At 37.7% G+C, this 19,963-nt stretch overlaps 1 protein-coding gene across 3 annotated transcripts in view; it reads left to right on the top strand.

The window, feature by feature from the left end:
- LOC150103081 (putative phosphorylase b kinase regulatory subunit beta) overlaps positions 1-19,963 on the top strand; it is an 860,602-nt gene that overhangs the window by 29,658 nt on the left and 810,981 nt on the right. For all 3 annotated transcript variants that reach the window (XM_090398411.1, XM_090398412.1, XM_090398413.1), the window contains exon 2: positions 17,423-17,585. In XM_090398411.1, the coding sequence (XP_090254537.1) occupies positions 17,423-17,585 (163 nt within the window). The remainder of the gene's footprint in view (positions 1-17,422; positions 17,586-19,963) is intronic.

Here is a 19,963-nt window from a genome sequence, read left to right as displayed (position 1 = left end):
TAAAAGGATGTTGGTTAGCAGTGATTTTGAGGAAAGTGGAGGAGTAGTGGCTAATTCAGTGGACCACTGTCTATTAGAGTATTTCTAGAAGAGGCACAAGGCAGAAACTGAACATATATCAGAGAGAAAGGGATTGAAATGAAGATAAGAGAAAAAGATAATTATTAGCTGGATTGCCTTCTTCTGGATAGAATGAGCCATCTTAGAGAAGATTTTGGTGCACCATCCCAAATATTGTAACAATATTCTATGGATGAGTGGATTTGGGATTTGTATGGAATTAGCAGCTGTGAAGGTGTGAAGTAATGTTTTGTGCAAAAAAGTACAAGTTTTATTGTGCCAGGAAAGATCAGAGGTGTAGGTCAGCCCAAAAAGGAAATCTGATCATGTTTGAATATCTCAGTATTATCGAAGGTAAGGGGAAGAGATGTGAGCTCTTTTTGCAAGAGATCAGACAGGACTGGGTTTTGGTGACATTGAAGTCTACAAGGTTGTCCTTGCCTAATTGGGATACAGCTAGAAGGTTGGAGTTCAGGCCAATGATTGTGGTGAATCTCGAGGATTCTAATACTTGAGGACTACAAGATTTGTCAAATGAAAAAAAGGGTGGAGCGTACTATCATCAGCAAAGCTATGGACATGATTGTAAGTCTGTGAGAGCAGGTCATTTATATATAACAGAAAGAGAGTTGGTGAAGAATGCAACCCTGGGTAATCCTGCATTTGCGGGCAAATCTGAGGAGAGAAAATTCTACACCATGTCATGCAGTGAGCAGTCAGTGAGAAAGTTGGCAATCCAGCTGCAGAGTATGTAAGGCAGACTGTAGAATGGCAGTTTGCTAAGTAGGTCCCTGCGCCAAACCCAATCAAATGCCTTTGAAATATCAAGAGCAACTATGTGAGGTTCTACAAATTTTTATATTGCTTGAGTCCAGGGGTGAGTGGTGAAATCAGGGAGATCAGCTGTAGATCGTGAGTGGCAGAATTGATTACTGCTGGTCACTGATTAGTTGGTATGCCTCTAGATGGTTCAAGAGTTGGTTATTGATGACCTTCATAATTTTGGAGAGAACAGAAGTGAGAGCATTTGGATGGTAGTTCGTTGGTTTACTTTTATTACCCTTCTTTGGGATGGGCTGGATGTGGACCTGTTTCCATGTTGCAATTGGGGATGCCACTAATACAGGATAGGTGTTATTTCTGGGGTATAATTTTTTAACACAATAGGTGAGATACCGTCAGAACCAGATGGCTTATTTGTTTTTGTATTCTGGTTATTAAGGATTCTTCAGAGTTCTTTCTGGCAGAAGACTATGGGTGACAAGGAGAGAGAGAGAGAGAGAGAGAGAGAGAGCCATTCTTGGTGGAATGGAGAGAACATTACCCAGATCATCAATACAGGAATTGGAAGAGTAATGCCACTAAGACAGCCTTGCCCTTAGATAAGGTAACTACAGTACCATCTGGTCGTGAGAATGGTGGAAATCTGGGTGGCAACGTTTGCAGTTGGCAAGGGACCAGAAGGAGAAACTGCCATTTTGGAAGGAGACGAGTTTGAGCATTTGGCCCTTTCCAAGTCTCATTTAAATTTGGTGATGATTCTTTTATAGCTGTTGCACACTGTAGTATAGGTAGACTGAGCAGCTGGAATTTTGGTCTTGTACCATCATGATATGCAGAGAACCAAGGTTTGGATGGTGGCTGAAAATTTGGAATAAGGGATGAAAGCCTTCATTCCTCTGAGGATGATTTCTGTTATTTGGTCTGAGCAGGTGTTTGGATCAGAAGAACCGAAGCAGTAATTGGACCATTGTAAGGAGGAACAGCAGTCACAGAGCTTGTCCTATTTGCACCCAAAGGACACGAGACAGAACTGGTGGGTTGAAGGTTGTTCTGTGGCAAAAGAGACTTGTATGAAGTTGTGATCTGAGTTACCAAGAGGAGAACTGACATCCACTGTATATTGGAAGGGGAACTTATTGTTAGTAAGAAGTCAAGAGTGTTAGCAAATTATAGGGAATTGTCAGGTATTCTGGTAGGGAGATTGATGATCTGTGATAACTTATTGCTAATGGTAAAACCTCATCATCCCTGCTTGATCAGTGAAATTGGAGAAGGGAGAAGGATGACCTCACTATTAGGGTATTTTGACTGTAGAAGGTTGAGTTTTAGATAGATAGTTGAAAAGGTCAGAATGGTTAATGGAATTTAGAGAGTGATAGAGTGAGCATGTGAAATAGGCAGGTTGATTTGGCAGGGAAATTTTGAGCCAAAGCAAATCAGACAGTGGGAAATTAAGGATTTGCAGTCTCTGGCATGGTATGTTGGTTCTAATGAATGCACATTACTGTCATTGTGGCAGAAAGAACTGTAAAATTTTGGGTTTTGATAGGAATAGTAATTCTGGTTAGATGACTGTAGGTGGTGGTGGTGGTACAGATAATTATGAGTTATTATACATGTATTAAGTGAGTTATACATGGATTATAGGAGTTATACTTTGGTTATAAGTTACTGTAAATGGGTTATTATAAAGAGCAATATATATAGCTTTATCTGCTTCAAGTTGTGAGTCAGCACTTAGAATTGAAGGAAGACAGAAAGATGGTTTGATGTAAAATTGGGTGTAATATGGATCACATTAGAAGGAACCTTATATTAAAATTTATAGATTTCAACTTCTCTCTTTACTTAATGTAGATGATGATGCTATACTACTGGTTAAATTCATTACAAATTTTGTGACTCTTAACTAAATTGAACAAGTGTTGTAACAAGTTTGTGAAAATCAACAGTAACAAGACAGTCTTCAAAAGTAGGTAGAAACATAAAATCTTCAGCTACATTCGGAATTGTAAATCTGTAGAATATTTAAAACATTTCAGCTTTTTTCTAGTAAAGATGACAAATTAAATTTTCAAATATGTGAGGAGAAGGGAGTGCAGTTTGTGAATGTATAGCTTGTATTTGAGGGAAGATCGGAATTGTACAAAAGTGCTGTAGTACACTTGAATGGTTTTGAAATGAGTCAAGTGGAGAAACTGTTACTTATAGGAAGTGCAGTGTCTGTGTGTGTTGCAAGCAAGAGATCAGAAGTGAGTGGTGAAGTGAAGGGTCAGGAGAGTGGAACGGAAGACACTGAAGTGCTTGCCAATGGAAACAGTGATGTGAGAGATGAAGAGAAAATGGGAATGCAAAAGGAACTGGAAAATGGGGAGAGCCTGCCTGGGTGGACAGGGAGAGTGGATGTTGGAAGTAGTGAATGTATATGTATGGAGATGATCAGCATAGGAATGGATTGGGATATGGGAATAGTTGAGACAGAAGAGATATGTGGAGTAAGCAGTGCTAAAATTGATTGGGAAAGGACAGGTGATATGGTAGGGAAAATACAACCAACAATGGCTTGGGTAGGACTGGCTATAGACCTAAAAGTGAACTGTGTTTATTTACAAATGCCAGGAGTATCAGAAGCAAGGGGGATGAAATTGTTTCACTGATTGAGTTTATTCATCCAAAAATTGTTGGAATAAGTGAGACCTGGTTGAATGAAGATGATTTCCTGATGGGAATAAAAATGTGAAAGTTACAGTGTTTTTTTGGAAGGATACAAGAAGTGAGGGGGTAGTGCTACTGAGCAGGGGGATTATGCCCACATAAGGTAGACATGAAAGAGGGGAAATACTGACAATGGTTTAACACTTATTTGTTTAACGAGAGTCTTGCAATAGCATAAATTCCAAAAGAGTGGAAGGAAGGTAAATTTGTTCCACTTTACAAAGGTAGTGATAAAATTAAGGCTTCAAATTATAGGCCAATCTGTATATCTGCAGTTTTGAGGCAGTGAGGTGGAGGTTGACAGGAAGATGGATGTTGCTATAGACCAGGGAATGTAGAGGGTAGTGATGAAGAAATGTATAAACAACTTGAATTAGCGAACAAGAGAAGGGTGATTATAATTGGCAATTTTAATTATGGCAGTATAGATAAGAATGAAGAGGAGTAAGGAAAATGAATTTCTTTAGTTCTTGAGAGAGAGCTATCTCAGGCATTATTTAAAGGAGAGTACACAAGGATCGATAGTTTTAGATCTGATAATTTCATCAAAAGATGGAATTGGGAGTGGGGTTTTGTATTTCCTTTCAGTTGATGGTGGTGATCATTAAGTGAACATCTGGGTTGCGGTTATCCATATGAAGACTTTAGTGAGGAAAGGATATACAGTAAGAACCCGTTTAATGCTACCCCGATTAATGCTGATTCGCTATAATCCTTTTTTTTTCCGAACCCTTAAAAGCACTAAATATTCCATGATTTGATATAATGCTTTTCTACTCGAAGCCTAAAAAAGTGCTAAATTTATGCTGATTCAATTTATCACTGTATTTCATTTGATTAATATATAATATGATTATTCTTGAACCTGAACCAATCACCAAAAGGTTAAAACAAAACGAAACAAAATTGATACGAAAAAGCATTTCGCTCAACATTAAAATGCAGGTGCTGAGGCAATTAGAAAAAGGTGAACATCAAGTTGACATTGGAGTCGCTTTAAATTTGTCTACTTAAACTATACGAACAATTTTAAAAAACAAGGACAAAATTAAGTGTTCAGAAATCGCAACCACAACATCTTCTGCAACAAAGTAACCAGATCCAGAAGCAATGTTTTAGAGGAAATGGAGTAACTTCTTTCCATTTGGATTGATGATGAAACCAAATGCAACATGCCATTAAGTCAGGCAATAATCATGGAAAAGGCTAGAAGTATTTTTAATCATATTAAAAAAAAAAGAGAGGATATAAGCAAAAACTTTGCAGCTAGCAGAGGTTGGTTCAAGAGATTTAAAAAAAGAAGCAACCTCTATAACATTCGAACGACTGGAGAAGCAGCGAGTGCAGATACTGAAGCTGTTTCAGCCTTTCCATCAACTTTAATTTCCTCTTTCAATTATGGCAAGTCATAATTGAAAGAGGAAATTATCCTCCCAAACTAGCTTTTAATGTTAATGATATTAGACTTTTCTGGAAGAGAATATCAAAGCACACATTTATATCGCACGAACAGAAGTGAACGCCAGGATTCATAACTGCAAAAGACCTTTTAACTCTTCTTCTGGGCGGTATCACCAGTGGTGATTTCAAATTAAAACCAATGCTTGTGTATCATTCCAAAACACCAAGAGCCATAAAAGGAAAGTTAATATAAAAATAACTTAAAATTAGAGTAAAACTTGTTTATTCTTGGTCCTGAGTGTTAATCGAGGTATTACTGTATGTGGAATTACAAGGCTAGTGATTATGACCATCTTAGGAGATGGATTGTAGTTGTAGCATCAAATGAGGAGTTGAGCGGTAAGGAAATAAATGCTGCTTGGGAACTGACAAAAAAATACATAACAGCATCGATGTGTGAATGTATTCTGAAGTTCAAAAAGCTGAATAAGGTAGATGAAAAATCGATGAATGATGGGATTAAGCAAGAAACCTAGAAGAAGAAGTCACTTTTGAAGCAGCACAAGATAATGACAATATCAATTGCATGAAGGGTATAAAGAGCAGGCTAGGAGAATGACTGAGATGGTAAGGACAACAAAAGTGCAGTTCGAACAGAAATGAGCAAATCAGCCCAAGAAAAACCCTCAGCAGTTTTTCCGATATGTGGCAAGTAGAAATAAGAATAATTATGGTAAGATGATGTTAATGAATGAAAGGGAGATTAGTAACTGCTGCAGAGGACATAGTTGGGATATTCAGTCAGCAGTTCATCAGGATGTTTCATCCTCAGTGCAAAATCAGAAGCCCAAGTGTAGAGAATTAAATGAGAGAAGACTTAATGGTGAGTGAGCAAGAAGCATATGAGAAGTTAATTAAGCTAGATATCAGTAAAGCAATAGGATACTTGATATATCACCAAATGTCTCAAGGGAATGCTCCAACTCCAAAGAGTTAGTATAATCCTTGGCCTACCTATTTAACAAGACTTGCAGCAGCATAAGTCCAAAACGAGTGGAAGGAAGGTAAATTTATTCCACTTCACAAAGGTGGTAGTGATAAAGCTAAGTATACAAATTATAGGGCCAATCTGTATATCTGCAGTTGTATTTGTATTGAAGAGGTTGGCGAGAGATAGGATAGAAAAGTTGGTTGATAACAGTATTATTTCTATGCTTGTCAGCATGTATTTGTTAAAGGAAGGTCATGTTTTTCAAATTATATACTATAATAAGGTGAGGAATATATTGGACAAGAGAGAGATGCATATACTGTGGTATACTTAGATTTGCAAAGGTTTTGATAGATTGCCACACCTCAAGTTGGTAACTAAACTGGAACAGATGGAATTGGATAACAGACTAGTGAGTTGGATAGACAACTGGATCTCAAATAGGTATCAGCAAGTTGTGTATAGAAGTGCAGTATCCCTGAAGATGAAAATCACCAGTGGTGTGTCACAGGGGTCTGTTTTGGAATCATTATTATTTAATTTGTATATTAATGATATCGGAATGGGTTTAACTGGTGCTATACAGTTGTTTGCAGAATGATGCAAAATTGGATTGATTAATGAGGGAAAAGTGGATACTGTGGCCTTACAGGAAGACTTGAATAGATTGTATGATGGGCAACAGTATGGAACTGTCAATTCAATGTTGCAGAATGTAAGGTTCTGCAGGGTATATGCTTGGTGGGGAAATTTTGGAGGAATTTGAGGAGATAAGAGATCTTGGAGTGGTGGTGGACAAAGATCTAAAGTTCAGAGGTCATATTTCATAAGTTGTGAAACATCACTTCAGATTATGGCAATGATGCAGAGTACCTTAACTTGTACAAATAAATCTGGTTCCATTTTATAAGGTCTTATTCAAACTTCGTATGGATTATTGTGCACAGATTTTGATCCCCTTTTTTTTTTTTTTTCATGGTGATGAGTATATATATATTGACAGGGCCGGCGGAAGAAGACATTCAGAGCATGCGAGCACCGCCGCCGGGGCACACACACATGCCCAGATTGTTACAGGGGCACTTAGATAGAAATTGCATGCAGGCGGCAAAGACCCTAGCACCGCCACTGTATATTGATATTGGAAAGGGACCAAAGGAGACTGACTATGGTTGTAACTCGGCTTTGGATGTGAGATATCAAGACAGATTGAAGGAATGCAGTTTGCAAAGCCTTGTGAATAGGAGGAATAGGTGGGATGTGATCGACACTTCTTGACTTGCAAAAATTTAAATTGGTGAAGGATCATTACCAAGTTCACGTGGAAGAAATTTTTCATAGAATGGGAGAAGTGGGTAAAACATGAGGAGATCCCTGGAAGCTGTATAAGGAGAGTGTGAGCAGAGGCATAATGAGCAGATTTTTTGCATGAGGAGTGGTTGGTGAGTGAAATGCATCACCTGACATTGTGGTGAATGAATGTGGATACATAGAATGAGTTTAAAGCATGGTTTGATAGATTTTGTGTATAACATTGTGTACCTCCTGTGATGAGTCTTTTGACTCCATGGAGATCTGGTGTTAATAATATGTAATAGAATATGAATGTTGGTATGGTGGTGAACCAGTTAAATAAATTGATATGGAACAAGGGAAAAAATTAGTGCAGTGACCAAAGTAGAAGTAATTTTAACTTGTAAATCTGAGAGTTGAGTTATAAATTAAACAGTTCATCAAAGACTAGAGATATCAGAGTTATTATTATTATTATTAATTTTATTATTATTATTATTATTATTATTAATTTTATTATTATTATTATTATTATTATTATTATTATTATTATACAGGCTCCTCCATGGAGTCCGAAGACTCATCACAGGAGACCCAATCTATCATACCTCTCCTTGAACCATTAACAGACAAAGCACTCACAACTGACTCTGGCAACCCATTCCACTCATTCACAACTCTCCAAGCAAAAAATCTAGTCCTCACACCCTACTAACTATACCTTTATTCAATTTCCAGGGATGACCCCTTGTTCTGATCCCTCTAGCCAAGTGCTGAAACATTTCCCCTGCATCTGTTGTATAAAACCCTTTAAGCAACTTAAATGTTTCTATCATATTTGTTCTTTTTCTCCTATCAACCAACTTCTGCAATCATCCACACACCTTCAATATATCCTAATGGGAATATTCTACAGGCCACTCATCATCTTGGTCACTCGCCTTTGAATCCTCTCCACTGCTTCCTCATCCCAAAGAAACCCAGGGGACCGGACTTGAGCACAGTAATCCAGATGTGGGTGTATATCAAGGCATTATAAAGAGGAATTACAACTTCTTTATCTCTACTTGTTAATGTGTTTTTCAGTAGTCAAGTAATCTTATTGGCTACCCTAGAAACCTTAACAATACGTCCACTAAACTTTAATTCTCTGTCTACCACCACAATCAAATCTCTAGCTTCATTTATTTCCTGGAGTACAGTGCCATCAATATGTTACATGGTTTGTAATCTATTTATCCCAAAATGCATAACTTCACATTTCTCTACATTAAACTGACACCCATTAACTTTTGCCCATATTGACAGCCTGTTTAAATCATCTCACAGCTCTCCACATCACATTGATTAACTATCACTCTACCTAATTTCGCATCATAAGCAAACAATTGAATATTTCTTTTCAAGCTATTTCCTATATCATTTATGTACAAATTAAACAGCAATGGTCTCAGTACTGAACCTTGCAGTATACTACTAATCACCTGTTTTGCCTCGATTCTCCCCTTCCATATACCACTTTTTGATATCTGTCCAGCAGCCACAGTCTTATCCACTTAACCAGTGCCACATCCATCCATGTTTGTTCTAAGTTGCATAACAGAGTTCCATGTAGTATTCTGTCAAATGCCTTTGCAAAATCAATGTGTAGGCATTTCCTTTATCGAACTTAGCTGTTACTCTATTATAAAAAGTTAGTCAATTACTAAGGCATGACTGACCCTTCACAAAGCCATATTGACCTTTATGCAGTATCATATTTTTATCTACCCATTCTTGAATTCTATTTTTTATCAATTTTTCTAGTACTTTTACCACCACACCTTAGATATCGATTGGTCTATAATTTTTTAATGCAGTCTTAGAACCTCCCTTATGCAAAGGAATTATTTTGCCCTCTTCCCACTCCCTTAGAATTCTACCAGAGCCGAGACTTAAATTGAAGAGCCTATCAATTCTGCAATATCCTAAGCACCTTCAATTCATCCACCTCTGTTCTTCCATCAGTCTCTGTCACATAGATTAAAGCAGTAGCCTCACTTGAATGATATACCCTTGCAAAATGGTCACTCAGTAACTCAACTATTTTATCTGCTTCTGTCTCTTTGTGACCATCATCACTCATTAAGGTTAATTTTCCATAGTCATTCTTCCTTTTACTTGCCACATAGCAAAAGAACTCTGGGATTTCCTTTGGTCTGCTCTGCTAGATTCTTTTCATAATCTGATTTTGCCTTCATTGCCATGCTGGTCACCTTTCTTGCTTGAGCTTTGTACTGTCTTGAGTTTGCTGGTCTCTTTTCTCTTTATATACACCCTCCACAACATTTTCTTTTTCTGCAACTTGTGCTTAATGATATTACTCATCCATCTAACTCCTATCCAATTAACCCTCCTTACTGTAGGTATACAATTTAATACTGCTTCCTCTAGATGACCCTTAACCATATCCCATGCACTACTAACATCCTTACCCTGCAGTGTTTTATGCCATATCCCAGATTTAAGCTTCTTCTTGAGCATGTCATAATCACCTGCTTTGTAGTTCTACAAATACTTTTTCTTGATAGAATATTCCTCTTGTTTTACAGTTTTCCATGTCAAGACCGCATGGTTCACTTTCACCAATTGGAGGCAATGTTGTCACCTTGGTTATGGATAGCCTCTTCTGATCCTATGACTAGGTCCAATACTCTTTCACCCCTAGTCCCCTCCATCACATGCTGTCTTTAAGTAATTTATCTCTCAGCAGGTGTATAAATTTCATTTCCTTTCTGCCATGTGATCTTTCTTCCTTTCAGTATACAGGGTGTTCGGGATAAATTTGACAGTTTCGTAAGGAAAAAGAAAATCTTCTTTGTATCTATTAAATTTAATGAATTGACAAAAAACATTACAGGCAGAGTTAATTACAATACTATCAACAAGATTTACTCAAAATAACCACCATTAGCATCGATCACAGCTTCAATCCTGCTTCGGAACCTCGAACAAGCTGATGCTACAGTCTTCCTGGGAAGGGCCGAAAAAACTGTTTTAATTTTATCCATTAACTGGGCTTTTGTATTACTGGAAGTGCGATTGGTGTCTTTTTCAACTGCGCCCCATACAAAATAATCCATGGGGTTAAGGTCTGGGGAGTTTGGAGGCCAAACATTTGGACTGGTGAAGTCGTAGAAATTTTCAGACAACCATTTTTGACTTTTCCCAGAGGTGTGGCAAGGGGCCGAATCCTGCTGCCATACATACGGCCTACCATTGGCTACCCTTGTTATCCAGGGCTTGACTACAGTGTTTAGCAACTCCACGTAGCCATCTGAAGTCAACCTGAGGCCCTCTTGGAAAAAATGCGGAGGCATCACATTGCCTTCAGAGGATACACATCCGAAAACCATCACAGTTTGGGGAAATTTAGTCTGCATTACACGAGGAATGTCCTTTGTACTGTATGCAAGCCATCTGTTATTCTGCGTGTTGTGTTTTTGATCCTGGCAAAAGTTTTTCTCATCGGAAAAGAACCAGATTGTTTGTGGTTCCGCAGGATGTTTCACTTTGCTTAGAAGTTTCGTCGCGTTTATCAAACGTTTTTCACGGGCCTTTTCTGTAAGCAGCTGACCTTTGCGGCGCTTGTATGAGTAGTAGCGGAGGTCTTCATTGAGTGCAAGCTTCATAGTAGAGGCTGCAACATTCATTTCACGTGACAAAGCCCGAATTCCAATGCCAGGGATCTTCAACACCTGTTCCTGCAGATTTGCGAGGAATTCTGCTGTACGAACGCAATCAGATCGTCTGCTAGGGATCTTTCTTCTTGCTACATCCTCGTAGTCACCATTGCAAGTCTCTAGTTCATGCCTGATTGTTTTTACTGTATTCAGGGAGCATTGGGCAGCAGTCGAAATATCCTTATTTTGATGGCCGGCACGAATCATCATGATACAAGTTATTCTCTTCCATGATTCAGGTGGGTTCCAGCTATCCATCCTTTCTGACATCTTGTATATGAATGAAGAAGGGTCCAACCTTTTAAATGAAGAGAAGTGTGTGTTAATACATGTAACTTACGGAAAAATATAATTAATTATAAATATGTCAAATTTATCCCGAACACCCTGTATATCTCCATAATTGAAGTCCCCCATATTAATCACTTGACCTGTACTCATTGCTCTAATTTGGCGATGCATATCTTCCAGATCATCTTTTAACTTCCTGACCTATAGCAACAATCAACTGTATATTTTGTCTTACTGGTCTTAATCTCACACCAGATTGCTTCAAATGAACAGCCACCCTCCCACCTTTCTCCTGTTCTTTACTGCTGGGGAGGTATACTGTTTTTTCAGCAGTAGTGTTTTTTCTCCTCCCTCCGCTCTCCTAATTATTAGTAGAATTAGAAGAGCTAACAGACAACATCTTTGGCAGAATTATTAAAAATGAAGATATTAAAAAGGGACACGATATTTCAGTATTTAAGGAAGTGTGACCATTAGTAATATGAGGTGGTCACTTAAAAATAGAAAGTGGAAAAGGAATGGTTAGCAAAACAGATATTTATTGCCAGGATATCAGGAAAATGTCTTAGAAGAAGATCAATGTCTAGGCAGATTGATGCAGTTAATAGTGTCCTAGAAGACTGAAATGTAAGATCTAACAATATTCGAGACCTGACAAATAACATTAATTTGGAAGAAAATTATTCATAGAAAGCTGATAGTACTACCATATATCATATGTAGTATTTTATACCTCCCTGGAGGGTCTATATGTGGAATTGAATATGCTTACTAAGGTCCTACTCCCTTAGAATCTCCAATTAGTGTTTCTTACACTTCCTTCAGTCCTGTCTCTTGCATAATCAAATTTAGCCTTTTAATAATTACATTGTTTTTATTTGTTAAATTAGTTTGTCTAAACGTATTGTTGTCATCATCCTTCTCACTTTCAGGCATATAGGAACATCTCACCAAACATTCATCTTTTTGATCAACTCTGCCCTCACAAATAAAGCAGTATTAAGAAGAATAGAAATTTCTAGACGAACCTTCATTAGCATGAAAAACATTCTGACCTCAAGGGAAATTCACACAACAACAAGAATTAGGCTGTCCAAATGCTACGTATGGTCAACACTGCTATATGGAGCAGAAACCTGGACAATATCAAAATATTGTGAAAATAAACTAAAAGTCTTTGAGATGTGGATCCTCAGAAGAATCCTCAGAGTCCCATGGACTGCCAAAAAAAAACTAATTTAGAAATATTAGAGATGATTGATGCAAAAGAGAAGCATAAAACCGTACATGGTGGAAGCTCATGGTAGTCAACCTCCTGGAAGGAGATGACATCTGACAAGACAAAACAAGACCCTCACAAAAGATTGGAAATGTACAGCATATTTAGTACTATGGATGAGGAAGAGTTACATGATGTGGAAATCTTGCTCTAAAGCATGGAATTTTTTCAGTTCATTTCAGACCTCCAGTGGGCAGTTTGGTGATCCCACAGAAAGCCATGCAGGCAGTGAGCATTGGCGTCTACCTAAAGACACAAACATTCATGCCACAATAGAATTTGAATACTCATCCTGCTGGTTGGAAAGCAAAGATACTATTTGTTCGGCTAAAAATTCACATTTTGAGCAAGCACAATTTCTCTACTGTTATCACGGTATCTTCTTTTAGCCTTGTACTTTTTGTTTCATTGCAGGTACCAAATCTGGCAAATGAGCTTTCTCAGTGCCACAACCTGTTTTCTTTTATTTCTGGCACTGCTGGCATTCATAATTGTTTAAACATACCAGTAACTCATTTTTTTGGATCTCCAACATCCAACTTGTGTCACCTCTCAATTGTGAATACCATTTTTCATGCTTTGAGCTCACTTCTTGTAACCTATCCCCCCCTCCTCCCCCAAGATCCAGCTAATACTAATTTCCATGCATATCTTCACACTCAATTTTGAGACCTATTCTTACTTGCTCAAGAGAAGCATTTTGTTTCACCTTTCTTGGATGTCTTGCTGAGGGTCTGCCTCTAAGAGTATTTACAGCACATCAGTATTGATTTCAGTATGTTGTCCTATACATGTAAAGTGTTTTGAAAGCATCTGAAAAACAGAATTTATTGAACTCTGACTGAAGTTTGTAGATATCCACTTATTTTCAGATATTCTTTGTAGTTACAGTAGCATTAATTTGTACTTTTGCATCACTTATGACATTATGTGGCAGATGTAATTATATATACTATTATGAGGGAATGCCTTCAAACACAAGTTGCAAATATTCTATTTATGCAAATGATGTATATAGTTACTTAGGATGAATGCTATTAGCATATTTTAATTCTGCAATAGTAATAGACTAAACATCTTAAGAAATACATATGAAGACTTAAGATCTTCTAAACATGTAGATATCAAATCTACAGCAATAATAGATATCACTACAATGCCACCAGTTGGGAGGAGTGATCATATGATTTTGATGTATGGAGTGGCAAGTACAAGCTTGGCAGAACAGTTCAAGAATGGAAAGTGTTTAGAATATTAAGTAACCTTCATATTAATAAGCCAGTGGGACTGAATATGATGTCACCACACACATTAAGGAAATGTGTAAAAAGAGCTAGCAATGCCCTTGAGCTGGGTTGTTCAGCAAGAGTCTAGCAAAATGGACAGTCCCAGAAAGTAGTAAGAAAGAAAAATATTGACTTAGATTCTTCCTGCTGCCATTTCACAAGGGAGAATCCAAATCAGTAATGTGCAACTATTGGCAAGTGTGTATATCATGTGAGTGTTAGAAAGGCTGGTTAGAGACAATATAAACGGGGATTGATGAGAATGGAAATGTCTTTTGAGAGAGGACATGGACTTATTTAGAAGAATTCTTACTTTAATAATGCTTATACAGTGATTTATCTGGATTTTACTAAACCATTTGATTGAGTAACACATAATAAACTATTATTGAAACTCTACATGATGGGAATGGATAGTCAGTTGGTAGTTTGGTTGCAGGGATGTTTTGACTGATAGGAACCAGAGACTTTTGTATAGGAGTGCAGTGTCCTGAAAAAAGGAACACAATAAGTAGGGTACTGCAGGATCTGGGACTACTGTTGTTTATTTTATATGTCAATATAGTTTAAGGTTTGAGAGGGGATATTCAGTTGTTTGCTGATGATTCTAATTAGGAATAGCAACTTCTTAATATACAGGGTGATTCCAAAAGATGGACTCAGTTTGTAAGTCTATATATCAAACACAGAAGTAGTGACAAATATGATGTAAAGTATATTATTATTATTATTATTATTACCCAAGACCTCATGGAGTCAAAGACTCATCTGGGAGGTCATTTTATCACACACACAGCTCATCATACCGTGTTTTGAACACATTCAAACTCCTTGCAGGCACCACACTTTCAGGCAAGGCATTCCAGTGATTTACAACTTTGCACGAAAAAGACTTGCCTCTCACTCCCCTACTCACACCTTCTTTATACAGTTTCCAGGGATGACCTCTGGTTCTCCCCCAATCTCGCACTCTTTTCTGTAGAACTTCTCCAGCATTGATCCTATAACAACCCCTTGTTATAGGATCTTGTAGGTCTCTATCATATCTCCCCTCTTCCTCCTGTCCACCAGACTCTGCAATTTACATCTTCTCAATTTTTCCTCATACTCGACATTCCAGAAGTCAGAAACTACCTTAGTCAGTCGCCTTTGGATCCTTTCCAACATCTCTTCATCCTTTTGAAAGCCAGATGACCAAATCTGGGCACAATAGTCTATGTGTGGCCTAATCAAAGCCTTATACAATGGAACAAGAATCTCCCTACTTCTACACGTTAGCGTCCTCTGCATCATTCCCAGAAGCCTTTGTGTTGGCTTCACAATTTTGACTATGTGTACCCTAAATTTTAGATCCTTATCCACTACCACTCCCAGATCTCTTATTTCTTCCACCTCCAACAATGCATTCTCACCAAGCATAAATTCTGCATCCCATCTTTGTTTTCCAAATTTTAAAACCTTACATTTGCAACATTGAACTCACATCCCCATTTCCATGCCCAATCACTCAATTTATTCAAGTCTTTCTGCAAGATCACAACATACTCACTACTCTTCATGGTTTGTCCCAACTTTGCATCATTTGCAAACAACTGAATATCTCCATCCAAATCTTTACCTATATCATTAACATGCAAGTTAAACAGTAATGGCCCTAAAGCAGATCCCTGAGGCATTCCGCTAGTGACTTTCCTCGACATCGCTCCCCCATACACAACTTGTTGATACCTGTCAGACAGCCAATCTCCTATCCAATGCACCAATCTAATATCCAATGCCATCCGCTCCAGTTTGATTATCAATTTATAATGAGATACTGTATCAGAAGTCTTTGCGAAATCTAACTATATCACTGTGTATCCTTCTCCTCTGTGCAAGGAAGCAGTCACTTTATTGTAATAAGTAAGTAGATTACTAAAACATGACCTCCTTTTAGCAAATCCATGCTGTCCATCAAAGATTATACCATTGTTGTCAACCCAACTCTGGATCCTAGTTCTCACAAGCTTCTCCAACAACTTAACCACAACACCTGACACACACAGATAGGCCTATAGTTTAATGCTTGAGTTCAATCACCTCCTTTATGAAGTGGCACAATCTTGTCCTCCTGCCACTCCTTAGGGACTTGACCGCGTGCAAGACACGTATTAAAAAAATATGTCAAGACAGATGTCAACTCCCTGGCACATTCCTTCAGAATACATGGCGATATATTATCACGTCCCACAGCCTTATTATCATCTAGTTTACTAAACTCCCCATACACCTCTTGCTCATTTACAGTCAGTCTCTCCTCCCCATCATCAACTTCTCTCAATCTCTCCATGAAGTCACATTCACAAGATTGAAAGACCTGTATGAACTGCTCCTTAAGTATCTCCACTACACATTCTGCAACAGCTGTCTTTATACCATTTTCTCCAATCAATGTCATCCTTACATAATCATTCTTTCTTTTGCTGGCTACATATCGAAAGAACTCCTTAGTATTCTTTTTGGCTTCATTAGCTAACTGCTGTTCATACCTCTCTTTAGTTTCCCTCACCAACCAAGTCACCCTCCTTGCCTGGTCTTTGTAGTCCTCATGGAATTGGTTATTTCCACTTTGCTTATGCTGCCTCCACAGTGCCCCTTTTCTCTGTATCGCATGCTTAATCTCTTTATTCATCCATCTCACACCTGCTTTATTTAACCTTCTCACCCTTGGAATATATTTAGACATTGCATCTACTAGATAGTTTTTGAAAATCCTCCAAACTATTTGATCTCTTTTCCAGCTAACTCCTCATTCCATGTTACACCCACAAGCTGTCTCCTTAGCTCTTCATAATCACCCCCCCCCCCCTAGTAGCTCCACATATACCCTTTTCTCACAGAGGTCTACTCACAATAAAGTTGATAGATGTTCACTGTGCCCCCCCCCCCCTCCGCCCACACGGATAACATCAAGACGGTAGCTGAATTCGTCTCATGTTCTTCTCCGGTACATGCAATCTGCCTGAGCTTTTTCCCTTACACAGACAACCTGTTTGATCAAATTGATAATTCCAACAACAACAACAACTTGTTGGAGGTTTAAAGTTGATATGATGATGAAACATGCGCTGGACCGCAGTCACCGACTCGGTTTTAATGAGCTCATGAATGCAAAATATTTTGTGCTGCATAGTAGCCATTTTGGTCACAACTGATGCTGCTGCATGGCTCTGCGCTAGTCAAGCACTCTAGCAGCAGCATTTCAAACTTTAGGACTTCCTCTTTCAAAAGTTATGTAGATCATTCACATACGATCTATAGTTCAGGAAATATAGCTGTACGAAATCGAGTCCATCTTTTTGAATCACCCTGTACAAAGATTAAACTGTAATGCATATCAATTGCTTATCAGATTAATATTCAGTTTTTACAGTTTTGCTGTATAAATGCAGTTACTAATAATGAATTATGTTGGATAATGAATTGCTTAGTAATGTTATATGTCATCTCATTAAGTGAAATAAATAGAATCAGTGAGTTTTATTATTATTATTAACTGGGTCTTAATTTGAATTTTATGTTTAAAATTTTTTATAATTTTCTGCTCTGTAATTTTACTTAGAGTTCTATGGAAAGTCTGTCAGTAGTAAGGACTGCCAAAACATCACCAGCTCTTATACAGTATAGAGGACGATTAAATAGTTTAAGTGAACTAGATGTGGAGCAGTATAAGATTGCAAATTATGCAGACACAATACGCCAGCTAGATTCATTTTATGGACAAGGTGTGTTAAATTTTTACTGTCTCTTTTGCAATTTAACCAACAACATTTAGTATTTCATATTCTTTTTTTTTTTCCCTAAAGTCTAATTTGAAAAAAAGTAAATCAGTTACTTGGATCCTATGTTATTTGATATGTGCTGCTGAAACATGGCTAAATTGCATTTAAAAGCAGTTCAACCATGATTTAGGCTTTACATATAATCCAGTGGGAATGCTTTATTTATGCAGTTTTCACATGAGAAAGATTGCATAAAGGGACTCACTGTATTTCAGTAGCCATTCTCAAGTAGTTTTGAGTTTGTCACAGAGAGAGAGAGAGAGAAAAGACATCAGATTTCTGTTAAGGTGCTTTATCTAGCACTAGAAAGGAATGATCCCTGCCAGGAGTCTTTTCACTGAATCTTATTGATAGGAGACCAATTAGCATGTTATTATCAATAAGATCCAGTGAAAAGACTCCTGGCAGGGAGTGGTGGGGGGAACACTTTTAAACTAAATTTGGGTAAGATTTCTTATATACTTTATGTCACATTAGTCAGAAATAATGTAAAGCAGCTTTCCAGTAATGGTTGGATTGGCAGAATCATGCTTTACTTCCATCTTTGAAAAAGCTTTCTGGATGGAATGTGCAGTAAAGTATTTATCTCATTCTGCTGGACCTTATTGAAATATAGGCTACCTGCTTGGTGATCTTATGAGGTCTCAGGTTCTGAATGGCTGACGTAGCTTTGCACGTTTATACTAAGTGTCTTGTGTTACCATAGTTTGCATGGCCATAAGAGCCAGGTATGTTACACACACACACACAGTGCTCTTTTGTAAAACAATAGGTGCTCATACTCATTCTTTAGTAGCAGGAAAAATTGAAAATTAAAAGGATATTATTATTATTGCGTTTCACTTCCAAGGACTCATCAAGTGAGAGCACGTTACTCTACGATTCTCCATCTTTGCCACTTAATCACGAACACTACTATTGTCATCACAAAAATAATTATAAAAATGGAGGAAAAGTCACATAAAAAACTTTATTAATGTAGAATTTTTGTCTAAGTATCATAGGCATTGTCACTCCAAGATCACAGAATGGCAATTAAACGATAACAGACAGTTCTAAAAAGCACCACCTGAGTAGCTAATGTAAAGATAACTAAAATGCACACAAGGGATAGGAATACGATTTATTTTTTCTGTATTCGAAGATGTAGAGATACCATAATAAAGGAATGGAATTTCTAGAATTCTTGAGGAACAAATGTCTTAGACAACATGTAATAGAGAGAACAAGAGGTTCAAGAGTTTTGGATTTGGTTATAGCATCAGAAGAGTTGATAATAACTGAGATGACATCTCTCCCACCAGTTGGAGAGAGTGACCATATGGTTTTGACTTTGAAAATGAATAGACATGCAGGAGTATCAAAGAGATGGTAACGTATGTGGAATTATAACACAGGTGATTATAATAGTTGAAAGTTTATTTTTCACTTGGTTAGAGTATAATAAATTTAGTTTAATCCTTTATCCAAGTGTGAGCAAACAAAGTTTGCGCCTGAAATTATCTTCAGGACTGGGGTAAGGTGGTACATCACCAGGGCAACTCGTTGCAAAGGTGGAGCAAGCTACCAACACTCCTGTCTCAGTATCTCCTATAATGTAAAACACATCTCCTTGCGGATATGTCTAATGTTATTTAAGGGACAGTGGCCCTTAGTTGGGTAGTGGCCCTTCCCTTAATACATAACATTAGACATATCCGCAAGGAGATGTGTTTTGCATTACAGGAGATACTGAGACAGGAGTGTTGGTAGCTTGCTCCACCTTTGCAACGAGTTGCCCTGGTGATGTACCACCTTACCCCAGTCCTGAAGATAATTTCAGGCGCAAACTTTGTTTGCTCACACTTGGATAAAGGATTAAACTAAATTTATTATGTGATTATAATAGTCTAAGATGTCAACTTGGGGAAGTTTCATGGAGGGAGAAATTGGAAGGCTGGGATATCATTAGTGCGTGGGAAATTATGAAAGAATATTTGTTAGCAGCAATGGTAAGTTGTATACCACGAGTGAACAAGAGGACACAATTTGGAGTAAAGTGGATGACAAACAATATAAACAGGAATTGCATGTGAAAAAGAGGCTATGGAAGAGATATAAGGAGACAGGTGAAGAGAAGATGCATGAGGAGTACAGGGTGTTCGGGATAAATTTGACAGTTTCGTAAGGAAAAAGAAAATCTTCTTTGTATCTATTAAATTTAATGAATTGACAAAAAAACATTACAGGCAGAGTTAATTACAATACTATCAACAAGATTTACTCAAAATAACCACCATTAGCATCGATCACAGCTTCAATTCTGCTTCGGAACCTCGAAC

Source organism: Typopeltis vanoorti, chromosome 9 (genome assembly GCF_054136105.1).
Source record: "Typopeltis vanoorti isolate ZY-2024b chromosome 9, IOZ_Tvanoo_1.0, whole genome shotgun sequence".
NCBI classification, from domain to species: Eukaryota; Metazoa; Arthropoda; class Arachnida; order Uropygi; family Thelyphonidae; genus Typopeltis; species Typopeltis vanoorti.
The sequence above is the reverse complement of the archived record's forward strand: the minus strand, read 5'-3'. Positions and strand labels throughout refer to the sequence as shown.